Source organism: Dermacentor andersoni, chromosome 8 (genome assembly GCF_023375885.2).
Source record: "Dermacentor andersoni chromosome 8, qqDerAnde1_hic_scaffold, whole genome shotgun sequence".
NCBI lineage: Eukaryota > Metazoa > Arthropoda > Arachnida > Ixodida > Ixodidae > Dermacentor > Dermacentor andersoni.
The window spans coordinates 19,621,521-19,646,044 of record NC_092821.1 but is presented as its reverse complement, the minus strand read 5'-3'; the positions used below and the strand labels follow the sequence as shown (position 1 = coordinate 19,646,044).

General features: G+C 45.6%; 1 protein-coding gene and 1 long non-coding RNA gene across 2 annotated transcripts in view; both read left to right on the top strand.

Annotated features, from left to right (window-relative positions):
* The window catches only part of LOC126526590 (phospholipid-transporting ATPase ABCA3-like), a 68,061-nt gene extending 55,542 nt beyond the window's left edge, over positions 1 to 12,519 (top strand). The window contains exon 5 of the mRNA XM_055068219.1: positions 12,265 to 12,519. Coding sequence (XP_054924194.1) covers positions 12,265 to 12,519 — 255 coding nt within the window. The remainder of the gene's footprint in view (positions 1 to 12,264) is intronic.
* A 7,130-nt stretch (positions 12,520 to 19,649) lies between these two features.
* On the top strand, positions 19,650 to 21,764 carry LOC140219992 (uncharacterized). The gene is made up of 3 exons (XR_011896234.1): positions 19,650 to 19,775; positions 20,534 to 20,602; positions 21,662 to 21,764. It is a non-coding gene; the product is annotated as an uncharacterized lncRNA (long non-coding RNA).
* The last annotated feature ends 2,760 nt before the right edge of the window (positions 21,765 to 24,524 follow it).

Here is a 24,524-nt window from a genome sequence, read left to right as displayed (position 1 = left end):
GCATGGCGCTCTTTGGCCATACCTGGCCCTTGCGTCATTAAACGTCAAACATTCATTCATTCAGCCTCTAGAGTCTGCGAAGGATTACGTTTACCTAGGTGAATTACTCACAGGGCACCTTGGTCATGAGAAGGAAACTTGCAGAAGAATAAAATAGGCTTGTAGCTCATACGGCAGACATACTCAGAACCTTACTGGAAGTTTATCATTATCACTAAAAAGAAAGGTGTACAATCAGTGCATTCTGGTGATGCTAATATATGGGGCAGTAACTTGGAGACTGACAAGCTCAAAAGAAAGTTAAGAACTGCCCAAAAGGCGATGGAACGAAGAATGTTAGGCCTAAAGTTAAGAGACAAGTCGAGAGCGGTTTTGATCAGAGAGCAAACAGGATTAGTCAATACTCTGATTGACAATGAGAGAAAGAAATGGAGCTGGGCAGGTCATCTAATGCGTAGGTTAGACAACCGGTGGTCCATTAGGGTTACAGAATGGGTGCTAATAGAAGCGAAACGCAGTCGAGGACTGCAAAAGACTAGGTGGGGTGATGAAATTAAGAAATTCCCAGGCGCAAGTTGGAATTGGTTGGCGTAGAACTGGGGTAATTAGAGATCGCAGGGAGAGGCCTTCTTCCTGAAGTGGACTTAAATGAGGTTATTGATGATGATGATGATGATGATGATGATGATGATGATGATGATGATGATGGCGAAACTGCTTGAATTGCATGTAGATGTCTGATGTGGCGAGCTAAGCATTGGAGTCACAGCCCAGCGTGCTATGACTCTTGCGGTTACGGTCAACGATCATGCCATGACTCTTGTGGTTACGGTGGCCATACTCGTGACTCTTGCGACGACGTGAATGCTCTAAACACGGGTTTACTGCCTGACATCTAGAACAGGCAGTTTAGAACAGAATGGAGTGTCGCCTTACATACGCTCAACACAAGCACTTTTGCAGCATGATGCGGTGCGCGTCCCTTCATGACAGGGTTTAATGTACGTGAATGCAAACATAGGACCACTTTCTAAGACAGGGTGCCGTCCGCGGCCTCGTGCCAAACACATGCAAGCCAACACAATCTATTAGTCACTATGCTGTCATTTCTATCCAAGGAGGTTATATACATAAAGGTCTTCACTGGCAGTCGCAGCCGCCGCCTAGGAGAGAGAGTGAAGCTGCCGGCGCCATACCGCTACCATGAAAAGGAGTGCGCGCCTCCAGCACGGGTGACCGTGGTACACGCGCAGCGCTCCCGGCATTTGCGGTTCCACGATGAAAAATAAAATTCAACGGCTTTAGGACTTATATCCGTCAGGGCATGTCTGTCGCTGATGTGAAAAAAAAAAACACCTGCAACGATTGATTCCTGAATGCTTTGAGGACGGTATCGGTGAGTCGCTTCGCCAATTGGTCTTCGTTGCTTGGTTATAATATGAACGGTCTCACCATACAAAATAAGCTTGTTCGATGTGGGTGCTTAATGAACATTCACCGCTGTTTACTCACTAATTGCCGTGAAAAGTTACCAGACACCTTGCATAAATATTCAATGCACTTCCCATCCATCAACGTTTGACTAAATTAGGCCACCACTATTTCAACTTCCGTGAGCGCTGTCGGGTGGTAGTTGACATGTGGAGAAACTCTACTAAATATATCGTATGTCTTGCAGGTAGTTCTAAAAAGTAATTCACATCACTCGAGGCCTTGCCCAAATGGCTATATTATATTGCTGTATTTACGCAAATGTAACGGGAGATTTTCTCGAGGTTTCTGGCCCACAGAACGCACCTCGTAGTTTATTCGGATGCATAACACAAATATAACGCGGCTTTCGTTTCTTTTCTTTTTATTGTCGCCTGCTCTCTGTGCTATATAGTGGGATTAAACCGCGTGTTACCTTGCCGAACGCGAGAGCAAAAAAAAAATCACTTCTTTCGAATTTTCCAATGAATTTCGCACGTTTTTTTTTATAGCGAGGAGGGCTGCCTTACGGCTTAGAAAAATATTAAAAAGAAAACTTTTCAATACGAATGCAAATATGCACGAAGCCGAACAAGATTCCCGGAACAATGTAGCTTGCACTATAGATCCCATGTCTACCAGGTTTTCTACAGTTTCTGCTCTGGTAAAAACTGAATCTGCGAACACATGTAGCATCGCCAACGGGACACAGGAAAGTCTGGCATTCAAGTTGCGAAGATCACACAGCTATTAAGCGCATTGATACATGTGGGAATTCTAGAAACAAATTGGAGCAATGTGACATTTCTTGTGAGCCTATAGGTATAGCGTTATAATTGGCGCGCTAAAATCAGCCTCTTGCTGGCTATCAACGTAATTGTTTCAAATCACATTATAATGTAATATTTCGAAAAATTTGGATATTTGCGTGCAAGTTTATTGTGTATGAGCAGTACAGTATTGCTTCATTATATTGAAAATGTCATTACTGCTCGGACGAGAGTCTTCTCGTCCGAGAGTCTGTTTTCTCATTCAGCGCGTTGAAGTGCGAGTTTTTTTGGGCGGAAGAAATTTACAAGGAGCAACAAGCAGCACTAGTTTCACCTTTGGAGCGTTCAACCTGCACTCGGCGCCACTAGTTTGCTTTCGGACACTCAGACACTGCACGCACACACCTAAATTCAATTACAAGAGGTTCAGTTCGTTTCCTAGTCAAGCAGCTATACTAACAAAAGTTACTTGGCCCAAAAGAAAACCCATCGCTAAGTTTTGGAAAGCTGTTGGGAGAAATTCAACGTTGCCCGATTGGTTGCTATCCACCTCTCGCGTTTCACTAGACTTTGACAACTTGAACGGGCGTTGGTTGACTGCTGTGTTAACAAGTCCGGGTCCTACCTCGTTCCCTGAGTACTGCAAGCATGAATAAGCACCAGTCATCGGACGCAGACGACCATATCACACGTATGAGCTTACCATAAAAAGAATGTTGTGACCCCGAATCACAAACTCATTTGTTTTTATCCAAGGCAGACTGACCAGTAAACCTGCCTGATTAATGATGACCAGTTAACCATGACGGACCAGCCTCGTTCTATCGGTACAGAATACCCGTATTTAGCCTCGGAGAGCAAGACAGGCGTTACGGCCAACGTTTTGTGAGATAGTATATTTGTTAAACAAAAACACAAGTCGCAGTGCGGAATCGTTTGTGAAGGTCAAAAACAGTCGAGTATCATACCTGTACCAGTAGAGCAGCGCCGCGTAGCGAAAGGTACAAGCACCTCAGAAAGGTACAAGCACCTTTCTGAGGCTCGCTACGTTCAGACACCTTGTGGTTTTTTCTTTTTAACTTCTCGCTCTTTTGAAATGCTCTTTGTCTTTAAAAAGGCATCTGCTCTGGCTCGTGACGCCAGCCGAATGTTGGAGTGCACCGCGCAATGATATCAAAGGCGTTGTCGCTGGAATCCTTGAGACCGATCAAAACAAGGTAATCAGCAGCAAGGACCATTTTGGCTTCGACTAAACCCCTCGATTCGACGCCACGAACAAGGAACGCGCGAGCGCAGCACAAAGCGAAAAAGCCGCCGCGAACAATTTTGTTTATTTGTGCAGTGTTGCCAGCGCACGTAACGAATTCCGGAGTTTCAAATACTACTTGTTCCGTAGCTTCCTAGATTGCGCGCGCTGGCAGTTTGGGCTACTGCCGTCCCAATTGGTGCGCTTCCCACAAAAAAAAAGGGAAAAAAGGAAAGGAAAAGAAAAAAAAACATAAATTTGGATGCGGTGCGCGCTGCCGACCGACCCGGATTAGCGCTCTTAGCCGAGGGCTCCGGCGCGCGTGGTGTTGGCCGTAAATGCGGACCGCGCGTGATCTCAACGTGCGCATTGCCTCAATTGTTGCACTGGATATACCCAGGCAATTTTAAGCTGTGCCTCGGAAATTACTGCTTCTCACTCATGTTGTACTCGGGCACCATTATTTTCTGTATTACTTCTCTAAAGGGTGTTATAAACGCGCAACTTTGTTTGCTAACCTCACCGGGTTTGTGACTGTGGGAGCTGCCGAGCTATGCTGTCACTGAATAGCTCAGCCAATCACAGCGGAACTCGTGCAACGCGCTCCATTGGCTTCCTTGCAGCGCCACCAGATGGTGCTCTCCTTTTCGAAACCGCGGAGGCTGTTTGAAAGTGCAGTTGTTTATTTGAAATTATGGTTACAATCAAGGCTCGATAGCAGCAAAACTTCAGGGGGACGCATCGCATTGTTCGCCCACGGGAAGACTACGAATGAAGCTGTGCAGTGTGATATGGCCTTGACAATATTGAAATGAGGGCACCTCAGATTAATATACACATTGGAAAATGACCGAAGATTATTGAAGAAACTATGTGGTTTGCGAGAGTGTTATGACATTTGTGTAGCAAGAACAATCACTCACATTGGAGGGATAGAACTAGGAAGCTTACCAGCGAGTATGCGACTGGTATTGTGAGCAACGTGGCAGCAAAGAGCGTCAAGCGGAAAGTCAGAGAAGGTAAGACAAAGTCATGGGCTGCGGCGATGGAAGAGAAACCTGCTATGAGCAACTACTGAAGAGTATAAAGCAAAATCAGGAGTCAAACAATGTATAACAACTGGAAGGGAAGCTCTTCACTTTTCGAAGCAAGATCGGGATGCCTTAGAACACGCACTTATCAAGAGAAGTACACCAAGGACACCAAGGAAGAATAAGCATGTGCTTGCTGCGGTAAATCAAGAGAAGCGATGGAACATGCTTCAATCTAATGTGAAGATATGTTTCCAGTGATTGGTTTAGCCTCCTTGGCCCCCTTGAAACCTTTAGGTTCAGTGAGAGCAGTGGGGACATGTTCAGCAGAGACATGTCCGCAATAGCGATCAATATAAGGCGATTGGATGTTTGGAGTCGGAAACGTAGGGAGACAACAAACAACGGAGACGTACAATAAACATAATACCCAATAGAGTTTTAAACGGTGTGATGCTCAAATTTTTTGCACGTTTTTTTTTATTCTATAGATAGGTAGTAGATTAGGCAAAATACGAGCTTGGTGGCGCACCCCACCACCCCGTTTCAAAACGGACGCGCATAGCATCCATCAATCCCTCCATCTGCGGTGGTGACAGCGTCTGCTTAGCTGGCGGAAACACAGAATGCTCACTTTCGCACATCTCCGGCTGTACGGTAATGCGGAAATGAGCGCTTCTTGCGGACAGAATGCATTCATATTGCGCTACATATGCATGCGCATGCTGTGTCTCAAACCATGATTTGACCAAGGCGTCCTTCGCACTTGCTGGTGGTCTGCAAATCCGCTAAACAAAAGTCTTGGTATATCTTGTGTGTGCCCTCGTTTGTGTGTTTGTTTGCGTGCGCACGTGCATGCGTGTACTCGTATTTCTACTCTTTAACCACTCAATGTTTCGCTGCATATAGATTGCGAATCGCTGGATCTGTTGCAATATTTGTCAACTGCATCATTATTTTTTAACTTGCGGGCGGCAATTAACGCAGCTCCATTTCTTCCTTGTAGTTACTAGATTAGGCAGCCAATATTGCTACGACAAAAAGATGCTTAATTCAATGGAGGCCATACTTATGCAAACTATTTTTTTGGACTGTTCACTTTACATTATACAATTCAGTCTGGAAATTCTAGCTGCTGAGTTCGCAAAGCATATCCAATTGGCACGAATTGTCGCGACTACAGCAGTTTAGAGATATCAATTGTAAAATTTTCCGATGAAATGCAATGTCGTTGCATTTATTTTTGCGATTCAACACATCAATAAAGTGTCCTCTAAGAAACTAACTGGACTAACCTTGAATTCTTGCCGTAACTTTCACGGTGCATATTTCGAAACTGGTGCCATCCTTGCAATTCGTTCCAAATGGATAACCTACAAAATTCACTAGGTACAATGCTCTGATTCAGATATGTGCCCTAGCGTAATTAGTTAAACCTAATTACTGTACTTATGTTATTATTCAGTCAACTACTTTAATCTCCCGTGGAAGTAATGACTGCGTCATGGAGTAAACTAGATGAAGTATTACAGTTGTGCTATTTGTGACCAGCAATTTTTAAATATTGATGCAGTTAGAAAAAAAAAACAATATATCCTTATCGATTCGTTTTAGAAGAAAAAATTTATTTATTCACTCACGTAATAAAAGCAGAGTAACAAGGTATACAGAAGGAGGTCCCAAAGCTCAAGGCTATAAGGGGACCTCCTTTTGTAGTATTTATGTTTCTTTTTAACAAATCATGTGTGGGTTCACACTTCATTCATTGTATCTGAACATGCAGCTTATCGCAGATAGCACAGTTTAATTGTTGTTGCCTTGTCCTAAATTGCTTGTTTTATTATTCGTTTCCATTTAAAGAGTAAATATTTCTATACCTACCCAACGAGGAAACCTGTACGTCCGTCCGTCTGTCACCTAAGAGAAATCGCTACAAAGAAATTAATGCATCAAACAAAAGAAATTTGAGAGGAAAAAAATTCCCGGCGATTACGATATCCCCTATTGGCGAAGTTGACAGCTCTATAGATTGCGTATTTCCATTTCGCGTGTCAATACTTTGTATTATGATAATGATTACTTACACGGCTTATATTAGGAAGACAACATCGCGAGTAGTAAAGCCAGCTCGGACAATCTGTTTCGTGCGACACATTGCGAACGAAGCGAAGTGTGGTGTGACTGCCGCGCAAATCGTGAGATCGCAAGCGGTAGTGCGGGGTGATGCGTTGCCGTTGGGTAATGCGTTGGATGCACGGCAGCCGATGCCGGTCGACCTGCGCTCATGCGGCGTTTTATTCCTCTACTGATGACGCGCGCTACTCCGGCGCCATATTAACGCGACAGCGTTAAGGAGCTCGTGTCGCAGAAAAGCCGGTGTCGTCGGCGTCGGCGGCCGTGAGCGATAAATCCCGGGAGGCACTTCACAAATAAAAAAAAACAACTTGCAAGGTGAGCAGGGTGGGAATCGAACCACGGTGTCCGGAGTGTGAGGCGGAGGCGCTACCACTCAGCCACGAGTTCTTTTTTTTTCCGCGACTTGCTTTTATTTTCTTTTTTTTACATAGCAGGTACCATGCACTGAAGCGTTCTTTCTTTACAGCTTTTCGAACATACACACACATACACAGAGAATTGCACGTCTATATAAGTATGCGTCTCTGCTGCAGGCGCTTCTGCCACCCCTTACATCACTTGCTAAACTCATCTTCGCCGCCCAGCAGCGAACTTGTATACGCAAAAGAATCACAAAACTGCGTCGACACAGGTTTTTTGTTTTCTAGAGCTAGGACGTAATCTGTTCGTGATCTCCAAATTGCATACAAACCTAGCAATAACAGGGTTCGAACACTTGTTATTTTTGTCATGTCAGAAACTTTACATTATCCCAATTTGGGTATATCTGCACGTCAAACACAATTCGTATGTTGTGCCAAAATAGTACAGCGTTTGTACAAAACAAAAATACGTGCTGCGACGATTCTGGATAGGGACAGAGCGGGCACTCCGTTGACCACGGCACGAAAAAACTGTTGTTACGAAGCCATGTTTTTACAGGTAGAACTTAGACATGTAACCTAACAAAGAAGTCCTTAATCGCTGTTTTTACAGGATATTTTGGTAGACGCTTGAAAACGTCAGACTCCAGCTGGCTTCCAGCTTGAGACCGATATAGTGGTGGTGGGAATAGCATATCTACAGTGTTCCAGTGCACACTGTTCCGTTGTACATTTTTTGAGTACTCTTGAGAAAAACGCTGCTCGAAGAAGCGAGCTGCCTGCTCCACCTCCCTGTAGAATTTTAGAGTGCGGGCTCGTGGGACTCCTCGGGCACCTTCGATCCACTCGCTTAAGTACCCCCCTCCTAATTGTTTGAAAGAATGACGTATAATATGATGGGTTTGGTTTTTGAAAAAAAGGTACCTGTGAACTTTGAGTCCTACCTCTACGTTTACAAGCCCTAGGCCTCCTTTTGCCTTACTTAAGAATAAATTACTGCGCCTCATGCGCTCAAACCGTGACTCCGAAATATAAGTTGCGCAAAATCTATGCACTCGATTCACCTGAGCCGGCAAACAGGGCATCACCTGCGCTGAGTACCATATAGCTGGAAAGAACACAGTGTTACACACAAAGGCTCTGTTCATAAGCGGGACCGTTCTCCCGTGCCACTGCTGCACTTTTGCCGCGAGGGTACCACTTCGAAGTGCATTTTGTCCATTCTGTAGGCTGGCAGTATCAAAACACACACCGAGGTAGCTGATGATTTCAGACGTCCACTTCACCTCTAGGAAGGTTTTAAGTCCCAGGCACCTAGCCATGCACCCGCGCACTATTCTCGGTTCACTTTAGCACCAGAAACTTCACAAAAGTCCCTGACCTGCTGCACTCCTTGGCGGATTTCCTCTCTAGAGGCAGCCACAAGCGTAAGGTCGTCGGCGTAGGCGAGGACTTTCAGAGAAGTATCTGCGAAACTGAAGCCTGTTATGTCTCTGGCGTTCAGAATTGTTCGGCACAGGGGTTATGTCGATTCTGTCTACGGCGTTAATGGACATGCAGTACGCAAGTAACCCCAAAGTGCTCCCTTGTGGAACAGCGGCTGTAAGTTGCTTTCTTTTTGAAATGTGAAGCTTACTATATACTTCCTGTTTGCGATGTTCAAGGTACGAATATACCAGACCCGAAAATACCCCGCGCAAACCATATTGGCTAAACTTTTTGACTAATATAGCATATTTATTTTATGAAAAGCCTTCGAAGAGTCTACGAATACGCCTCGTGTACAAATTTCACGCTCAATGGAGCCTAATATAGTTTCTGTAATAAAATAGCGTCTTCCCTAGAAAATGTTTCCGGTAACCTAACTGTGCGCGTGTTACAATGTGACATTTTTTTTTAACAAAAAATCATCCGTTTGTGTTATAGTTATACAAACCTTTCGTAAACAAGGAGAGCTTGAATATTGGCCTGTAGTTGGATGTTCGCGTCGAAATTTTTATTTAAAGCAAATGCTTTATCCTTTTGTGAAAGCTCCGGGAAACTTTTAACAAAAATACAAGATATAAACCATGTTCTATTATAGGGGCTAATTTGTCTAAGACTTCTTTGGCTGGTTGCATTTGGCAGGGCATTGATATGAGAACCGCCATTGTTAAGCGATGCAAGGACGTTAAATATTTCGTTTGCACTGGTTAGAGCATGAAAAGCAGTATAGTTCGAGGGTGTGGCCAGGTACCGCAAGCACTGTAGACTATGACTGCTGGTGCTTGAATGATACGTAAAATAATCATTACCGGTATTACCTAAGCCAACTCGGCAAATAATTGTTCGGCCATCAGAAATGATTTCTGAAAATTGTCTTTTCCACTACTTTTGCAATTTAAATATTCATGCAGTCTTTTCCATGTAAGAACCAGCTTTTTCATTATGTCTACGTCAAACAGGTTATCTAAATAAGGCCTTCTTTCACAGCGCTCAAACAAAGCACCGATGTACGAGACGTGATGGCTCAGTGCACAGTATTTGCTCGGTGAAATGCGCACTGTCGGTGGCTCCGACATTGAAGCCAGAATTTCCGGCCCTTGAAAAATTCGATGTGTTTCCGACAACGTTCTGACTAATGGGCTTAGTTTTCGAAGCTCTCCGAGCAAAATCGAATGCGGCGCCGGCAGCCGAAAGCAGTGCCAAACAAGCCAGGGCTGTCAAGGACTGATATTCGTAAAGGCCCAGTGCATTGCGCGCTAGCATGGGTTGGCTGCCCTATTGCTGGCATAAAGTTAGGGTGCAACCGATAGAGTGGGCGGAGCTTGCGCCTTCCTCTGAAGGAAAAGCGCTCGCTCACCGCGCCGCTGTGCGCACGCTTTGCGGCAGCAGCTGAGCGTCGCGCTATTGCTGGGCACGCTCGACGAGCCGAACTGTACTGGATGCCAATTTCCTGGGAGCCAGCCAACAAGGCGGCCGAAGCTCGCAAGGCGCAAATCGCCCAAATGCGTGATACGTATCGTGCCTGTTAGAAGCCGAATGACGTCGAGCAGCGTTTTGGCGCCCAAGCGGAATGTCATCTAACACAGATGCATGGCTAGGGATATTTCTGAATAATACAACAAGCATATATCCTAGATTACAGGATAGTCAAGAAGACCTGATCGGCTTCACTTAGCGTCGACACTTGGTTGACTCATACCTCTTTCTTCTTCGATCTTTCTACCAGATTAAATATGCTTATAGGGCATGGGTCTGTTCGGGTGGTGATGTTCCGTGTCGGTTGTCACCATCGGGCACACAAGCTTTAATCTTAAGTCTTAAACTCGAAACAAATCTAGAATGTGTGCATCCAGATGGCACTCTTTGTTGTCGCGGGTAGCAACAAGAGACCGTTGTTGTATTCTTCAGTCTTTCACTCGGAGTAGATGTGCTCATCCGGCATGATTGTGCTTCGACGACGATGTTCATAATTCAAGGAAACAACCAGGTACCCGTTTTTCTTCTATAGTAGGTCACTCGCAAAAGATATGCCTAAATGGCATGTATATATTCGAGGGTAACGTTCAATTTCTTTTTTAAGATGGATGTTCCTCAATTTTACTGTCTTTCACGCAAAACACGTATACTTATCGAGCATATATGTATTTGGAGTGTAATGTTCGGTGTCCCTGGAAGCAATTATGCTTCGCCGTTTTTTTTTTCTATCAATTGAAGCCGTTACGCTTCTGGGGCATTAATGTGATGGGGAGGGGGGTGATGTTCGCTGTTCGTGGTAACAACCAGGTACCATGTGCCATTCTTGACTCGTTCAATCAGAACCGATGTGTTTTACAGGCATGTTTGTCTTCGAATGCGAATGTTTGGTGTAGCTGGCTAAAACCATCGTTTTCGTTCTTCAAACTTTCTGAAGGAACTGATATGTTTATCTGAAATGTATATGCCCACCCAGTAATGTTCGCTGTCCTTGCTTAAAACAAGGTTCCTCTGTTTTCTTTTTCAGTCTATTCAGTTGGGTTAGAGACGCTTGTCAGGTATGTTTACGTTCCCGCGGTAGCGGTGGATACCTCTGGTAGCTATCAAGTACACGGGTTTTATTCTTCAATCTATCAATTGGTTGCGATCGGCTTTTTAGGCTTGTTTCCAATTTTCGCGGTTGCCGGCAACAACCAGATATCACGTTTTTTTTTTCTTCAATGTTTCACTCGGGACAGATATGCTTATGTGGCATGTTGTGTTTGCGCGGTAGTATTTGGTGCCCTTGCTAACAACCAGGTGCCTCGGTTATATTCTAAAGACTTTCACTTGGAACAGATATACTTATCTAGCAAGTATTTGTTCGAATAGTTAAGTTAGCTTTCCCTGGTGACAACCAGCCACCCCGGTTTTATTATTCAATCCTGCACTTTGAGCAAATAGGTTTATGCAGTATGTATAATTTGAATGGTAACGTCCGGTGTCTATGGTAACAACCAGGCACCTCGCTTTTATTATTCAATGTTTCAATGACAGCCGATGGGTTTCCTTGGAATCTGTGTGCTCGGCCAGTAATGTTCGGTGTCCTTGAAACAACCTGTTACTCTTGTTGAGTGTTTAATTTGGAACAAATCTCCTTGCCTGGTGATAATGCGTTCAGATTGTAATTTTCAGTGTCTTCAGTAGCAACTAGGTACACCCGTCTTATTCTTCAAAATTCCAATTTGAACAAATACACTTAACTGACGAGTGTGCTAGGATGGTGATGTTGTGTCCCTGGTTAGAAGCAGCTCCTCTTAATTTATTCTTTATTGTTTCGCTACTATCTGATGTGCCTATCGGCATATAAGTCTGGGTTTGATAACAATGCTTTGCCATGTGCGCGGGATAGACACGCGGAATAGCAAAATGCCGTATTTTAACGCCCCGTATTGTTCCATTTCGCCACTACTTAATAGTTTGACATTTGGCATAACAATAAAAATATTTCCGACTAATTTGAACTAATCGGCTGCAACGGAATAAAACGTTGTCTAGAGTTTTCTCAAGCGACTTTATAACATGGCTTTGATTACATTCCTCTACAATAATCCCTTTGTTTTAACTTGGAGCATATTAGCAAGGACAACCCTATGTTATGCAGCATGATTCATCCTCCTACATTTCGTTCAGAAAGCATGTAGTGTCTTTAGGGGAAGCGGTTTACACGCAATTGTGCAATTTCCGTTTCTCTTATTTCGCGTGGTGCCCACTTGTAGTACATCGTCAACGGGTGTTTTCTTTCCACCCAGAACGTGCTTAGCTACCACTTGATGCAGCGAATTCCGTGGAGCAAGCTGTTCACCAAGGTGGGGTACCTCCAGAAAAATTTCCCCCTCGAATACGCCCTCGTCGGCGAGAACACCCTCCAGGACATCTTCTTGAACTTCGCCAAAGCACAAGAAGGTCACCCTCTTCCGGGCGATGCCGTTGGGATAGACGTTGGCTCAGCCTCCGACACAAGTGCTCCTGTGACTTTGTCGGCAACTAGGACAGCTACCATGTAAAACCGAACTACGGCTTCTGCAAATTGCTTCACGCGCGAAGTAATAAAAGCCTTTGTGGCGTCAGATGCTTTGATTTCAGTGTTTATTCAATGCTTGCTTACTCTATATCACAGCCCAGCCTCAGTTTAACTTGCTCGTTCATCTATGCCAAAATCCGCTAGATACGACCTCCGATTCCGTTCTTCTAATTCTGTAAGATTTGTCTGCAGTACTATAAGTGTTCGATGAAGTTCAACACCATAATTTATAAAAACTTGAAAATGATCCGCCATTCGTGCTCTTTCTCTGACATTCCTTGCTAGTGTATTTAGTTATGCCGATAAGAAATTCACAATTTTCACGGCGTCCTCAGGCGCTTTTTAGCGTCTGACAAATCCTCTCTAATAGCCTGCTGGCTGTGTGTAAGCATTTAGAGCATTTCAAAAGGGAAAGGAGCCTTACTCACTTCCACATAAGCGCAAGGTAACAACTTGCACACATGATAACACTCGTACGCTCAGGCAAGGAAACTCCTTGGGCACGGCACAAAAAAAATTCTTGCGTCGCTCCGTTGTGAGTATGCTCAGCTAAACAGGAAGAAAAATGCCGGACGAATGGTTTACGCTACGCTTGCGTTTTTGCCGGGCGCACTCAAGAACCCAGAATAAAGTGGCTCTTTTACAACTGTGGGATTTGCGGATGTCACGCATGTGTTGCCCATCTGTTGTCGAAGAGCGGGAGTCAAGTTGTCTGCGAGGGGGTTTGAACTATCGCTTGTTCCAAAGGTATGGGAAAAGTTACTATGAGTCGGCGATTTCCAAGAAACAGCCACACTCGCCAGCAAAGCTACCTGGTACAAGAATGTCGGGCGCATGATTTACTCTATATACGAGTTATATATATATATATATATATATATATATATATATATATATATATATATATATATATATATATATATATATATATATATATATATATATACAGGGTGCAGCGGTGGCGTAGGGGAAGAGCATCCGCCTCGCGTGCAAGAGGACCGGGGCTCAAACCGGTGCCGCGCAATTTTCCACCAGATAAAAAAAAATACGCGTGTTGATAAAATTGCATAAACAGGACTGCAGTGAGGCCTGTTCCCGGTGATGAGAACCGGTAACGCACCCCATCACCAGAGCAGGATTGGCCGCTCTGGTGCAGTACTTGGCCACAACTTCGTGTGAATACAACAATCAAACCCCGGCCTTCAGTCCCCAGCAGCTGCGAAGCAACTGACCACGGCGGCGGTCAGACCTGTGACGCAGTAGAGGGCGCTAAGAATCCCTGGGCTGGGTCCGGACAGGCCGTCATTGGAATCTGAACCAGGCAACGCTTAACGCTAGAACGTTATCTATTGACGCGAGTCTAGTAGTGCTATTGGAGGAATTAGCTGGCAGCAAATGGGATAGAATAGCGCTCAGTGATGTTAGGAGGAGAAAAGAAGCATATACGGTGCGACAAAGCGGGCACTTCCTGTGCTACCAGGGCTCAGCAGAAAGACGAGAACTAGGAGTCAGATTCCTGACTAAAAAGGATAATAGCTGGTGACATAAAGAAATTTTATAGGATTACCGAGAGCGTGGTAGGTTTTAATGTGAAAATAAGAGGTAAAATTGAAGGTCGTACAGGTCAACCCCCCTAAATCCAGTCATGATGACAAGGACGTCGAACGCTTCTATGAAGACGCGGAATCGGTGATGGGTAAACTCAAAACAAAATACACTATACTGATGGGCGACCTCAATGTCAGGGTAGACAAGAAGCAGGCTGGAGACAAGTCAGTGGGTGAATATGGCATAGGTTCTATGAATAGCAGGGGAGACTCATTAGTAGAATTTGCAGAACGGAATAATAAGCGGATACTGAATACCTTCTTCCGCAAGCGGGATAGCCGAAAATGGACGTGGAGGAGCCCGAATGGCGAGACTAGAAATGAAATAGACCTCATACTCTGCGCTAACCATGGCATCATACAAAATATGGACGTGCTCGGCAAGTTGCGCTGCAGTGACCATAGGAGAGTAAGAACTCGAATTAGCCTAGACTTGCGGAAGGTAGGAATAAACTACTACACAAGAAGCCGATCAGGGAGTTAGCGTAAGAGGGAAAATAGAGGAATTCCGCATCAAGCTACAGAAAATGTATTCGGCTTTAACTGAGGATGAGGACCTTAGTGTTGTAGCAATGAAAGTCAATCTTATGGGCATCACTAAGGAGTGCGTAATAGAAGTCGGTGGTAACGCCGTTAGACAGGAAACCAGTAAGCTATCGCAGGAGACGAAAGATGTGATCAAGAAACGCCAATGTATGAAAGCCTCTAACCCTACAGCAAGAATAGAACTGGCAAAACTTTCCAAGTTACTCAGCAAGCGTAAGATAGCTGACATAAGGAAGTATAATATGGATAGAATTGAACATGCTTTGAGGAACGGAGGAAGCCTAAAAGCAATGAAGTAGATAGTAGCAATAGGCAAGAATCAGATGTAGGCATTAAGAGATAAAGCCAGCAATATTGTCCCGTGGTAGTGACGTTAAAGAACACAGTAGCAGTACTGTGAAAGACAAAACTAGCTTTTATTGGGCGAACCTGTGCCCACAAAACAGGCTACACTTAAAGCACAACGATAGCGGCGAACACAGTCGGCGATCGTCGAAAATCTGATCAGCGGGTCAAGCGCGTCGGCTTTTATACAGCAGCCGTCGAATGTTCCAGACTAATCGTTCGGACCCGCGTGCCTTCCACAAAGTTCTACACTATTCGCGTCACGCGATGAAATCAGATAACACAAGGCTCGGCGACAACAGACAGCGGACAGAAGCATCGATAACTTTCCAGAAACTTCGGATACATGCAGGCGCATCCCGCGCTGTGCGATTACATTTTTTAGGTGGCGAAACATGGTCGCCCGATAAAGATAAGTACACGCGTCAATACCCCTCTCTTAAAAAGCATCGTCCCGATGCTACAAATACGAGAGCGAAACACAAAAGGACACTTATTAAACATAAGTAACAAAACAACGAAAAAGAAACAAAGTCCAAAGGTCAGTTACGCGAAGTCCCAAAGTTCATTATCGCTGGTAGTACGGCTTGAGTCGCACAACGTGGACTATTTCAGGTCGTGAGCGGCGCCGCTGTGATCGAAACGCCGTCTGGCACGACCTCATAGTCCAGTGCCCCAACACGTCGGATGATCTTGTACGGTCCGAAATAGCGACGCAAAAGTTTCTCGCTCAATCCTCGTCGGCGTATAGGGGTCCAAACCCAAACACGGTCACCGGGCTGGTACCCCACGAAGCGTCGTCGGAGGTTGTAGTGACGGCTGTCGGTACGCTGCTGGTTCTTGATCCGTAGGCGGGCGAGTTGTCGGGCTTCTTCGGCGCGCCGGAGATAGATAGCGACGTCAAGATTCTCTTCGTCCATGACGTGCGGCAGCATGGCGTCGAGCGTCGTCGTCGGGTTCCTGCCGTAAACCAGCTTAAACGGGGTGATCTGTGTTGTTTCTTGCACCGCCGTGTTGTAAGCAACGGTTACGTACGGGAGGACCGCGTCCCACGTCTTGTGCTCGACGTCGACGTACATTGCTAGCATGTCGGCGAGAGTCTTGTTCAGGCGCTCCGTGAGACCATTCGTCTGCGGGTGATAGGCAGTTGTCCTCCTGTGGCTTGTATGGCTGTACTGGAGAATGGCTTGGGTGAGCTCAGCTGTAAACGCTGTTCCTCTGTCGGTGATGAGGACTTCTGGGGCACCATGTCGCAGCAGAATGTTCTCGACGAAAAATTTCGCCACTTCGGCTGCGCTGCCCTTCGGTAGAGCTTTAGTTTCAGCAAAGCGGGTGAGATAGTCCGCCGCCACGACGATCCACTTATTTCCGGATGTTGACGCCGGGAACGGTCCCAACAAATCCATCCCGATCTGCTGAAATGGTCGGTAAGGAGGTTTGATCGACTGTAGTAACCCTGCTGGCCTTGTCGGTGGTGTCTTGCGTCGCTGACAGTCTCGACATGTCTTGACGTAACGAGCGACGTCGGCGGTAAGACGCGGCCAGTAATACCTTTCCTGTATCCTCGACAGCGTTCGTGAGAATCCGAGGTGCCCAGCGGTTGGATCATCATGTAGAGCGTACAGTACTTCTGGACGCAGCGCTGACGGAACAACAAGAAGGTAGCTGGCGCGGACTGGTGAGAAGTTCTTCTTTACGAGCAGGTTGTTTTGTAATGTGAACGAAGACAATCCGCGCTTAAATGACCTACACTCTAAATACTAGGAAGGGTATCGCAGGAGTGAAACTGCCGGTTCACTCTTCAAAGCGTCGTTTTACTCTCGCAAAATGTCGAGGAGAGTGAAATGCATTGTTCACTCTGTCACCAAGGAGAGAGTGAAATGTGCTTTTCACTCTCCCCTTCAGAGAGAGAGAGAGTGAAAAGACTCTTGCGACAATAGAAAAGAGAGACTCTTGCGGCAATATAAAACAAAACGTAGCGTAATCTTCTGCTTTAACTGTAGGTGGCTGGCCCCGAACATGGCAATGTATCATTTATGCACGCTGAGCAAAGAACACATCGTTTTGCTTCTAAGAGAACAGGCCGCCGCAGTTCAAAGGAACGCGTAGCGAGCGCTCTACTTTTTCACTCGGAGTGGCTCCACCGCGCGCGCGCGCGCTCAAGATCGCGGAACGACACAGCACCGGAGAAGGGTGATCCGTCCAGCGAGCAAAGGCCAGCCGAGGGAGATCGTGTGTCAGCCATCTCGCGTCGCCACGAAAACACGACAGTCGTTCGTCATGCCTTGGATATAACAACAAATCCTCCACGGTAAGTGAATTCTAACTTAGGTGCACATTCTCCGTATATGTCATGCTATCGCCAGGAAGTCGTCGCTGCGCTTAGCCGACGCGATTGACAAAGGACTAGGCGTACGCGCTGTCTCTCGATGTCTATCGAAAAAGCCAGTCGTCGCGATAACTGCATGTGATTTTATCACTTTGCCGTTGTCCGTAAGAGCTTTAAAAATCGCAAACGCTGCCAGAACTATGGTATGTTCAATAAGACGCCAGGCGAGAGGACGCTTAAAATGGTTAGTTCACCAGCCCGTGATTCCGAGCCTATGCGGAGCGTGATTAGCGTGCGTTTTGTGTGTTTGAATTTATTCAGTTTGGCAGTCTACTGTGTACGGAACGCTGTTGAACCAAGGAATCACATAACAGAAGGCGTCATTTTGCTGGCAGCATGCTTTTTTTTTATGAATAAACCGCGCGCTTCACGGTGTCTCGCGCAGGGGGAATCTGCGACCACTGAAGTTACGTGCAGCACCAGTGCTAGTTAGAAGCTTTGCCGCAGGCATTCAGCTGCATGCTGCAAGAGGTCAGTTGGGCGCGTTATCTTGAACTTACTGAAAACGCATGAGGAATCCATGTTTTATGCTGAAAAAAGTATAAACCCCATATAAGCGATCTTGCGCGCGGCAGCTACAAGCGACGCGACGGAGATGGCTGTCGCGTTCGCTCGTCGCCTACAAGTCGTACTCCATGCGAGCGATGATTTTGAGCGACGCCTCCCCGGTGTTGCCGGCATGAGGGCTGCAGTCACGCGTGACGCGTGGTTTAGTAATTTACGTTGATGTATTTTACTATAAAAAGTAGCATAAAATCTTTCCGGAGGTCTTGCAGTACGTTCTTATCCTTGCACGTATAAAAATTGAATCATTTGCTCGTTCCGCGCGACAATCGGTAGTATTTGAGCGATGTATGTACATCCAGTTCCGGCTTCGCGCTATTGGCTAGTCGCTCATAGCACTTCTGGGCGACGAGTGACGATTTCTAGATTTCCAGAACCGAGCCATCTGTTCAAGCGACGGCCCATTTTGTCGTTCGAAGCCGTCGCGCGTCGCCGTCGCGCACTAAATCGCTCTCACAGTGTTTATCCCTAAGACTGAACTGTTTTTGCTCATGTATTGAAATGGTCTGATTATAGGTAGGTCTGGTTTTGTCTCCTGTTGCGGTTTTCGTGCACGGTGCGAAATTTAAAGGATGCTTATGTCTACGAACTCGGTGAATTGTCGAGCAGCTAGTTATGCATCGGCATTGAATATAACGGCTGCTGTGTGGAATTACAATTGCAAGGGCGCTTTGCATACGCTTATTGTTTTGGACATGCCTTTGCATTTGCTAATATGAGTTGGCGTGTCAGAGTTATGTCATATGAATAGCTAAATCAGCCTTCCTCTGGGGGTTACAAGCGTAATGTGTGCATTTTGCTATTGCATGGCAGATCAAAATGTGTTTATCGCTTGAATATTTTTAGTAGAGAAATAAAATATCAAAATAAAATGTTGCTTTAATTCCCTGTTACCAGTCTGTCGTACACAGAATAGGTTGGTGTAAAAAACTAATAACTGCGGTTTAACTGCAACTTTTACATGCCTTCAAGAATCTAAAATGCTAGATTTCAAACTGCACCAGTAAGTCGGGTCTGTAAAAAATGAACTCCATTGCGCGCCTCATACATGAAAATAAGTTCATGCCTTTTAGTAAGCTTAGATGCAGGTCGCAGTGAGCTTTCTTGTTAGTATTGAAATGTGGGTAAGCTTGCCATAACAAGCCTTGTTGCCCTTTTTTATAGGCACATCCATGTAGCCATTGAACTGAAGGACAATATTTTCATCCCTACTGAGCATCTTGTTTGCAGCAATAACCCTCAAATTATGGCTTCAGCAGTGGCACAACCAGGGATGGTGCGGGGGGGGGGGGGGGGGGGGAGGGCACACTGGGCACGCGCTTAGGATGTGTCACAAGTGGTGTTTGCGATACACCAGACACATGACAGACCTATGACGTCTGAAAATGACCAATATTCTATTCATTAGCAGGAGTATTCTAACATTCATGAAAAACAAGGATGAACTGTGGTTTATTTGTTTTTTTGCTTAAATCTAAAAATTGAAGTTAGTTTAGCAGTTGACTGTTACAGTCATTTGGATGTTTTGCATGCATTTCACTAGGAAGACTAAGAGCTAAGACTTTTTTATTGCCATGGCCTTGACTGTCTTGATGTTGTTTTGCACCATGCCCTTGTGTTGACTTTTGCATACGATATTTTTCAGGCACCCGCTTCATATAACGCAAGAAGGCAGCTGCAAGGACACGAGGATGTGAAAGAGCCAGTGCAGCGCGACTTCACGTAGTGCAGAGGAGCCAATGCCAAAAAATCAAAATACATTGGCATGTTATTTGGACAAGAAAACTAGTATGTGGGTATATTGGGTGTACCATTTGACCAAATGTCAACAAAATCAAGATACAGTATGTTACACGAAGATGAAAATTCTCACGTGCTCCAGGCAGTCATCTTAACATGGTATATTTATGTAATGTCTCTGATTGGAAAGTCAAATCAAGTATGCTCTCTGGAGACAAACACATAGCAGCAAGTGTCATTGAAAAGTTAAAAATGTGTTTTAAGAAAGCTGATTAGTTCTGAGAAGTCACTGCTTTTTGTCTTGCCTCTCAACAGATATATCCATGTGATAAAAAAATAGTGGTACAATGAAATTGCATATTTGCTGAGCGACATGATACATACTTGCAATGAGCACGGTGTCTGTGTTTACTATAAAAAGCAACAGCCCATGCTTGGTTAGGTTAGACCCACTACAACATGCAGGCATGGGTGATTGGCGCTTTTTTTATTTCTGTGTCGTGAGGTTTATTGACGTGCGTATAGGTGCAGTGGCACGCAGTATGGCTAGTACAAAAAAGGGGGGGGGGGGCAGATATATGTAGCTCACTGTACACGACACAGGGCAAAGGAAATCCGTCTTCAGCAACTATGTTAAATGCCATGTACGTAAATTTTACAACGCTACTCGTTCGAAGCGCGCACAGGTGCATATTGAAGAAAAGTTGTTTACAGTTGTTTATTAGTTTACTCGTTTGTTTTGCGACTGATGAAATGCCGGCATATATATATTTTCAACATTTGACATAACCCTGTATGTTTTGCAGGGACAACCCAGGACGTGCATTTCTCAGCACCCAGTCAACTGCCAAAAGTGACTCAAACACAGGCCACCAGTAAGTGGACACCAGTTGCAATTTCACATTATGCAGTTGGCGGCTGCCTTGTACGGAGGCTTTTTTTTTAATGAGATGGTGATGTCGTTCTAATGTACATTTTGACCACAAAGGTGCGATCATGTCTCACAGAGGCATATATGGTTGCTATTCTCCGCGAGGGACGTGTTCTCGTGTTCGTGAAGCATTTGTGTTTGGCAGTATTGTCGCCCAATGAGTCGGATATAAACACTAACTTGCCACTGCCGGCAAGTAGTTGCGAGAAACACAATATATTATGACGCTGTAAAGTTATTTCATTAATTCGAAGGAAAGTTTTGCAGCAGGAAAAAAGGTTGCTATTCCAGGTAAACATGTCTTTTTCTCACAGGTTATTTAGCCAAACTGTGGATGTATCAAATTCGTGACTTATGAATAGATTTTAATTTATTCTTTAGTAATGCTTCTAAAAGAGACTAGCAATAGCATGTGACTACCTCTGCAATCAGCAGACCATACATTTACAGTCATAAGTGGCAGTTCCATGCAGTCTCGCACTTTATATAACCTTTCCTTTCAGCAACATTGGAACTGGTGGCTGCGTTTTCAGAAGGAGAAGTGCACTTGACACTGTATATGTATGTGTGAATTCGGTTTTCTTTGTATGTGTCCGCTCACTGACAAACAGTGCAAAAATCTGTTGTACCGTGAGCCTGACGACGCCTTCTGCTGCTATAAATGCGGCACTTCGTATTTTATAGTACTGCATGACATTTAAATCAAAGCTACCACATAAAATGATCAAGAAAACTAACCGCTGTTATAGCTGTTTTCCTCAAAGAACGCTTGTCCTTTATGGGCTGTGTTAATCTGAGCTCTCCACTGATGTTTCAGTAGTATTATCCCTTAGTGAGTGAGAGATTGGGGACAATTAATCGTGTTAGTGTTTAAGTGGTGTCCTAATTATGTGCATTTGTTCCAACGAAGTTGTCTAGATTACTTTATTGTGTAGTGTAAAGCTTATGAAACCATCAGCAACTACTGAGTTGCTAACACGCATATGGATTTGTCACTATACAGGTGGAACTCGGCTGTACCACTGCAGTGCTGCGGAAATTGCCTTCACCAGCGGCTTTGCAACAGCTGTTTCGCAGCATGTCGGATTTCTGCCCAGTGCTCTAAATGTCAACGTGAAAACAATGATCAAGGTATGGGTAAACGACAAGAGTAAATATGCCTCCCTTAATATGCGGCTAGAGCAGTGCGGCTACTGCGCTTTCCGGTGTGCTTCAACTGGCATGGACCGGGGGAATCCGACTGTCTAATCAACACACAGCATTGCGGAGGCCGTTGACCATACTGACGATATGTGATTTCTGCACAGTGCTCCAGATGTCAACGTGAATAAGTGCAATAAAGTGTGGGTAAGCTACGGGAGTAACTATGACTCCCTTGAAATGCGGCTAGAGCAGTGCGGCTCCTGCGCTGTGTGGCGCACTCCAACTGGCATGGACCGGGGGAATCTGACTGTCTAAATAAAACAAAGCATAACGGGGGCTGTTGACCATGCTGACGCAATTTGATTTCTGCCCAGTGCTGTAAACGTCTGCATGAGAAAATGCAACAAGGTACGGATAAACGACAGGAGTGACTATGACTCCCTTGAGATGCGGCTAGAGCAGTGCGGCTCCTGCGCTGTGTGGTGCACTCCAACTGGCATGGACCGGGGGAATCCGACTGTCCACTTCAAGCAAAGCATAGCGAGGGCCGTTGACCATGTCTAGAGCAGTGCGGCGTTGCACTGTCCGGTGTGCTTAGACTGGCATAGACCGGGGGTATCTGACTGTCTAAATAAAAGAAAGCATTGTGGGAACGGTTGAATATTCTGACGCAATGTGATTTCTGCCCAGTGCTCTAAATGTCAACGTGGAAACGTAGAACAAAGTAGGGGTAAACGACGAGAGTAACTATGGCTCCCTTAAGATGCGGCTAGAGCAGTGCGGCTCCTGCGCTTTCCGGTGTGCTTCAACTGGCATGGACCGGGGGAATCCGACTGTCTAATTAAAACACAGCATTGCGGAGGCCGTTGTCCATGCTGACGATATGTGATTTCTGCCCAGTGCTCTAATATGAACGTGAGGAACTGCAACAAGGTACGGATAAACGACAGGAGTGTCTGTGTCTCCCTTTAGATGCGGCTAGAGCAGTGCGGCTCTTGCGCTGTCTTGTGTGTCCAACTGGCATGGACAGGGGGAATCCGACTGTCCATTTAAAACAAAGCATTGCGAGGGCCCTTGACCATGGCTTGAGCAGTGCGGCTTTGTGCTGTCCTGTGTGCTTCAATTGGCATTGACCGGGGGAATCTGACTGTCTAAACAAAACAAAGCATTGTGGGCACCGTGGACTATGCTGACGCGATGTGATTTCTACCCCGTGCTACAATGTCAACATGAAAAAATTGAACAAGGTGTGGATAAACAACAAGAGTAACTAAGGCTGCCGTGAGATGCGCTTTCAGCAGTGCGGCTTTGCGCTGTCTGGTGTGCTTCAACCGGCATGGCCCGGGGGAATCCGACTGTCTAATTCAACCAAAGCATAACGGGGGCCGTGGACCATGCTGACGCAATGTGATTTCTGCCCAGTGCTATAAATGTCAACGTGAGGAAATCCAACAAGGTATGGATAAACGACAGGAGTGACTATGACTCCCTTTAGGTGCGGCTAGAGCAGCGTGGCTCTTGCGCTATCTTGTGTGTCCAACTGGCATGGACCGGGGGAATCCGACTGTCCATTTAAAACAAAACATTGCGAGGGCCGTTGACCATAGCTAGAGAAATGCGGCTTTGCGCTGTCCGGTGTGCTTCAACCGGCATGGACCGCGGGAATCTGACTGTCTAATTAAAGCAAAGCATTGTGGGGGGCGTTGAATATGCTGGCGCAAAGTCATTTCTGCCCAGTGTTCTAAATGTGAACGTGAAAATACTGAACAAGGTGTGGGCAAACAACAAGAGTAACTGTGTCTCCCTTTAGATGCGACTAGAGCAGTGCGGCTCCTGCGCTGTCCGGTGTGCTTCAACTGGCATGGACCGGGGGAATCCGACTGTCTAATTAAAACACAGCGTTGCGGGGACCGTTCACCATGCTGACGCAATGTGACTTCTGCCCAGTGCTGTAAATCTTAACGTGAAGAAATGCAACAAGGTGTGGGTAAACTACGGGCATAACTATGACTCCCTTCAGGTGCGGCTAGAGCAGTGCGGCTTTGCGCTATCTGGTGTGCTTCAATTGGCATGGACCGGGGGAATCCGACTGTCTAACTAAACCAAAGCATAACGGGGGCCATTGACCATGCTGACGCAATGTGATTTCTGCCCAGTGCTCTAAATTTCAACGTGAGGAAATGCAACAAAGTGTGGGTAAACAACGGGAGTAACTATGACTCCGTTTCCTAATGTTATAGGTTAAATAAACAGTCCGAGTAATCCCTTCAAGTCCGGTTTGCTTGCTGTGGCGTATAATAAAGGCTTTTTGAATGTATAAACAAGTAAATTAATTCGAGGTTCAATCGCATCCTCGTGGAATGCTCAGTACTTGCAGTCTGTGGCTAGTGGCAGCCTAATTAGAAAAATCAGGGTCCCATTCCAGTGGCGTTTATTGCATAAAGGGCATGCTGCTGCCTTAGTAAACACAGCACTGGCAGCTCGGGAGCAGGCTTTCATGCGTTCCTTTTTTTGAACGCTTGCTGCCGAGTCGCAATGTCGCTGTGCTGCATTTCCTTCCTGTAATTACATTTTCCTCGTACTTACGAAACTTGTGTTTAGTGAGTGGCCTGCCATCTGGTGTCTGAAGGACACAAAAGCCACACCAGAAAACGCTGTAGTGCACGCCAAAGGCGAGAAGTGGCGCTGGCGACGTTAAACTTACTGAAATAGTCCGATATCCG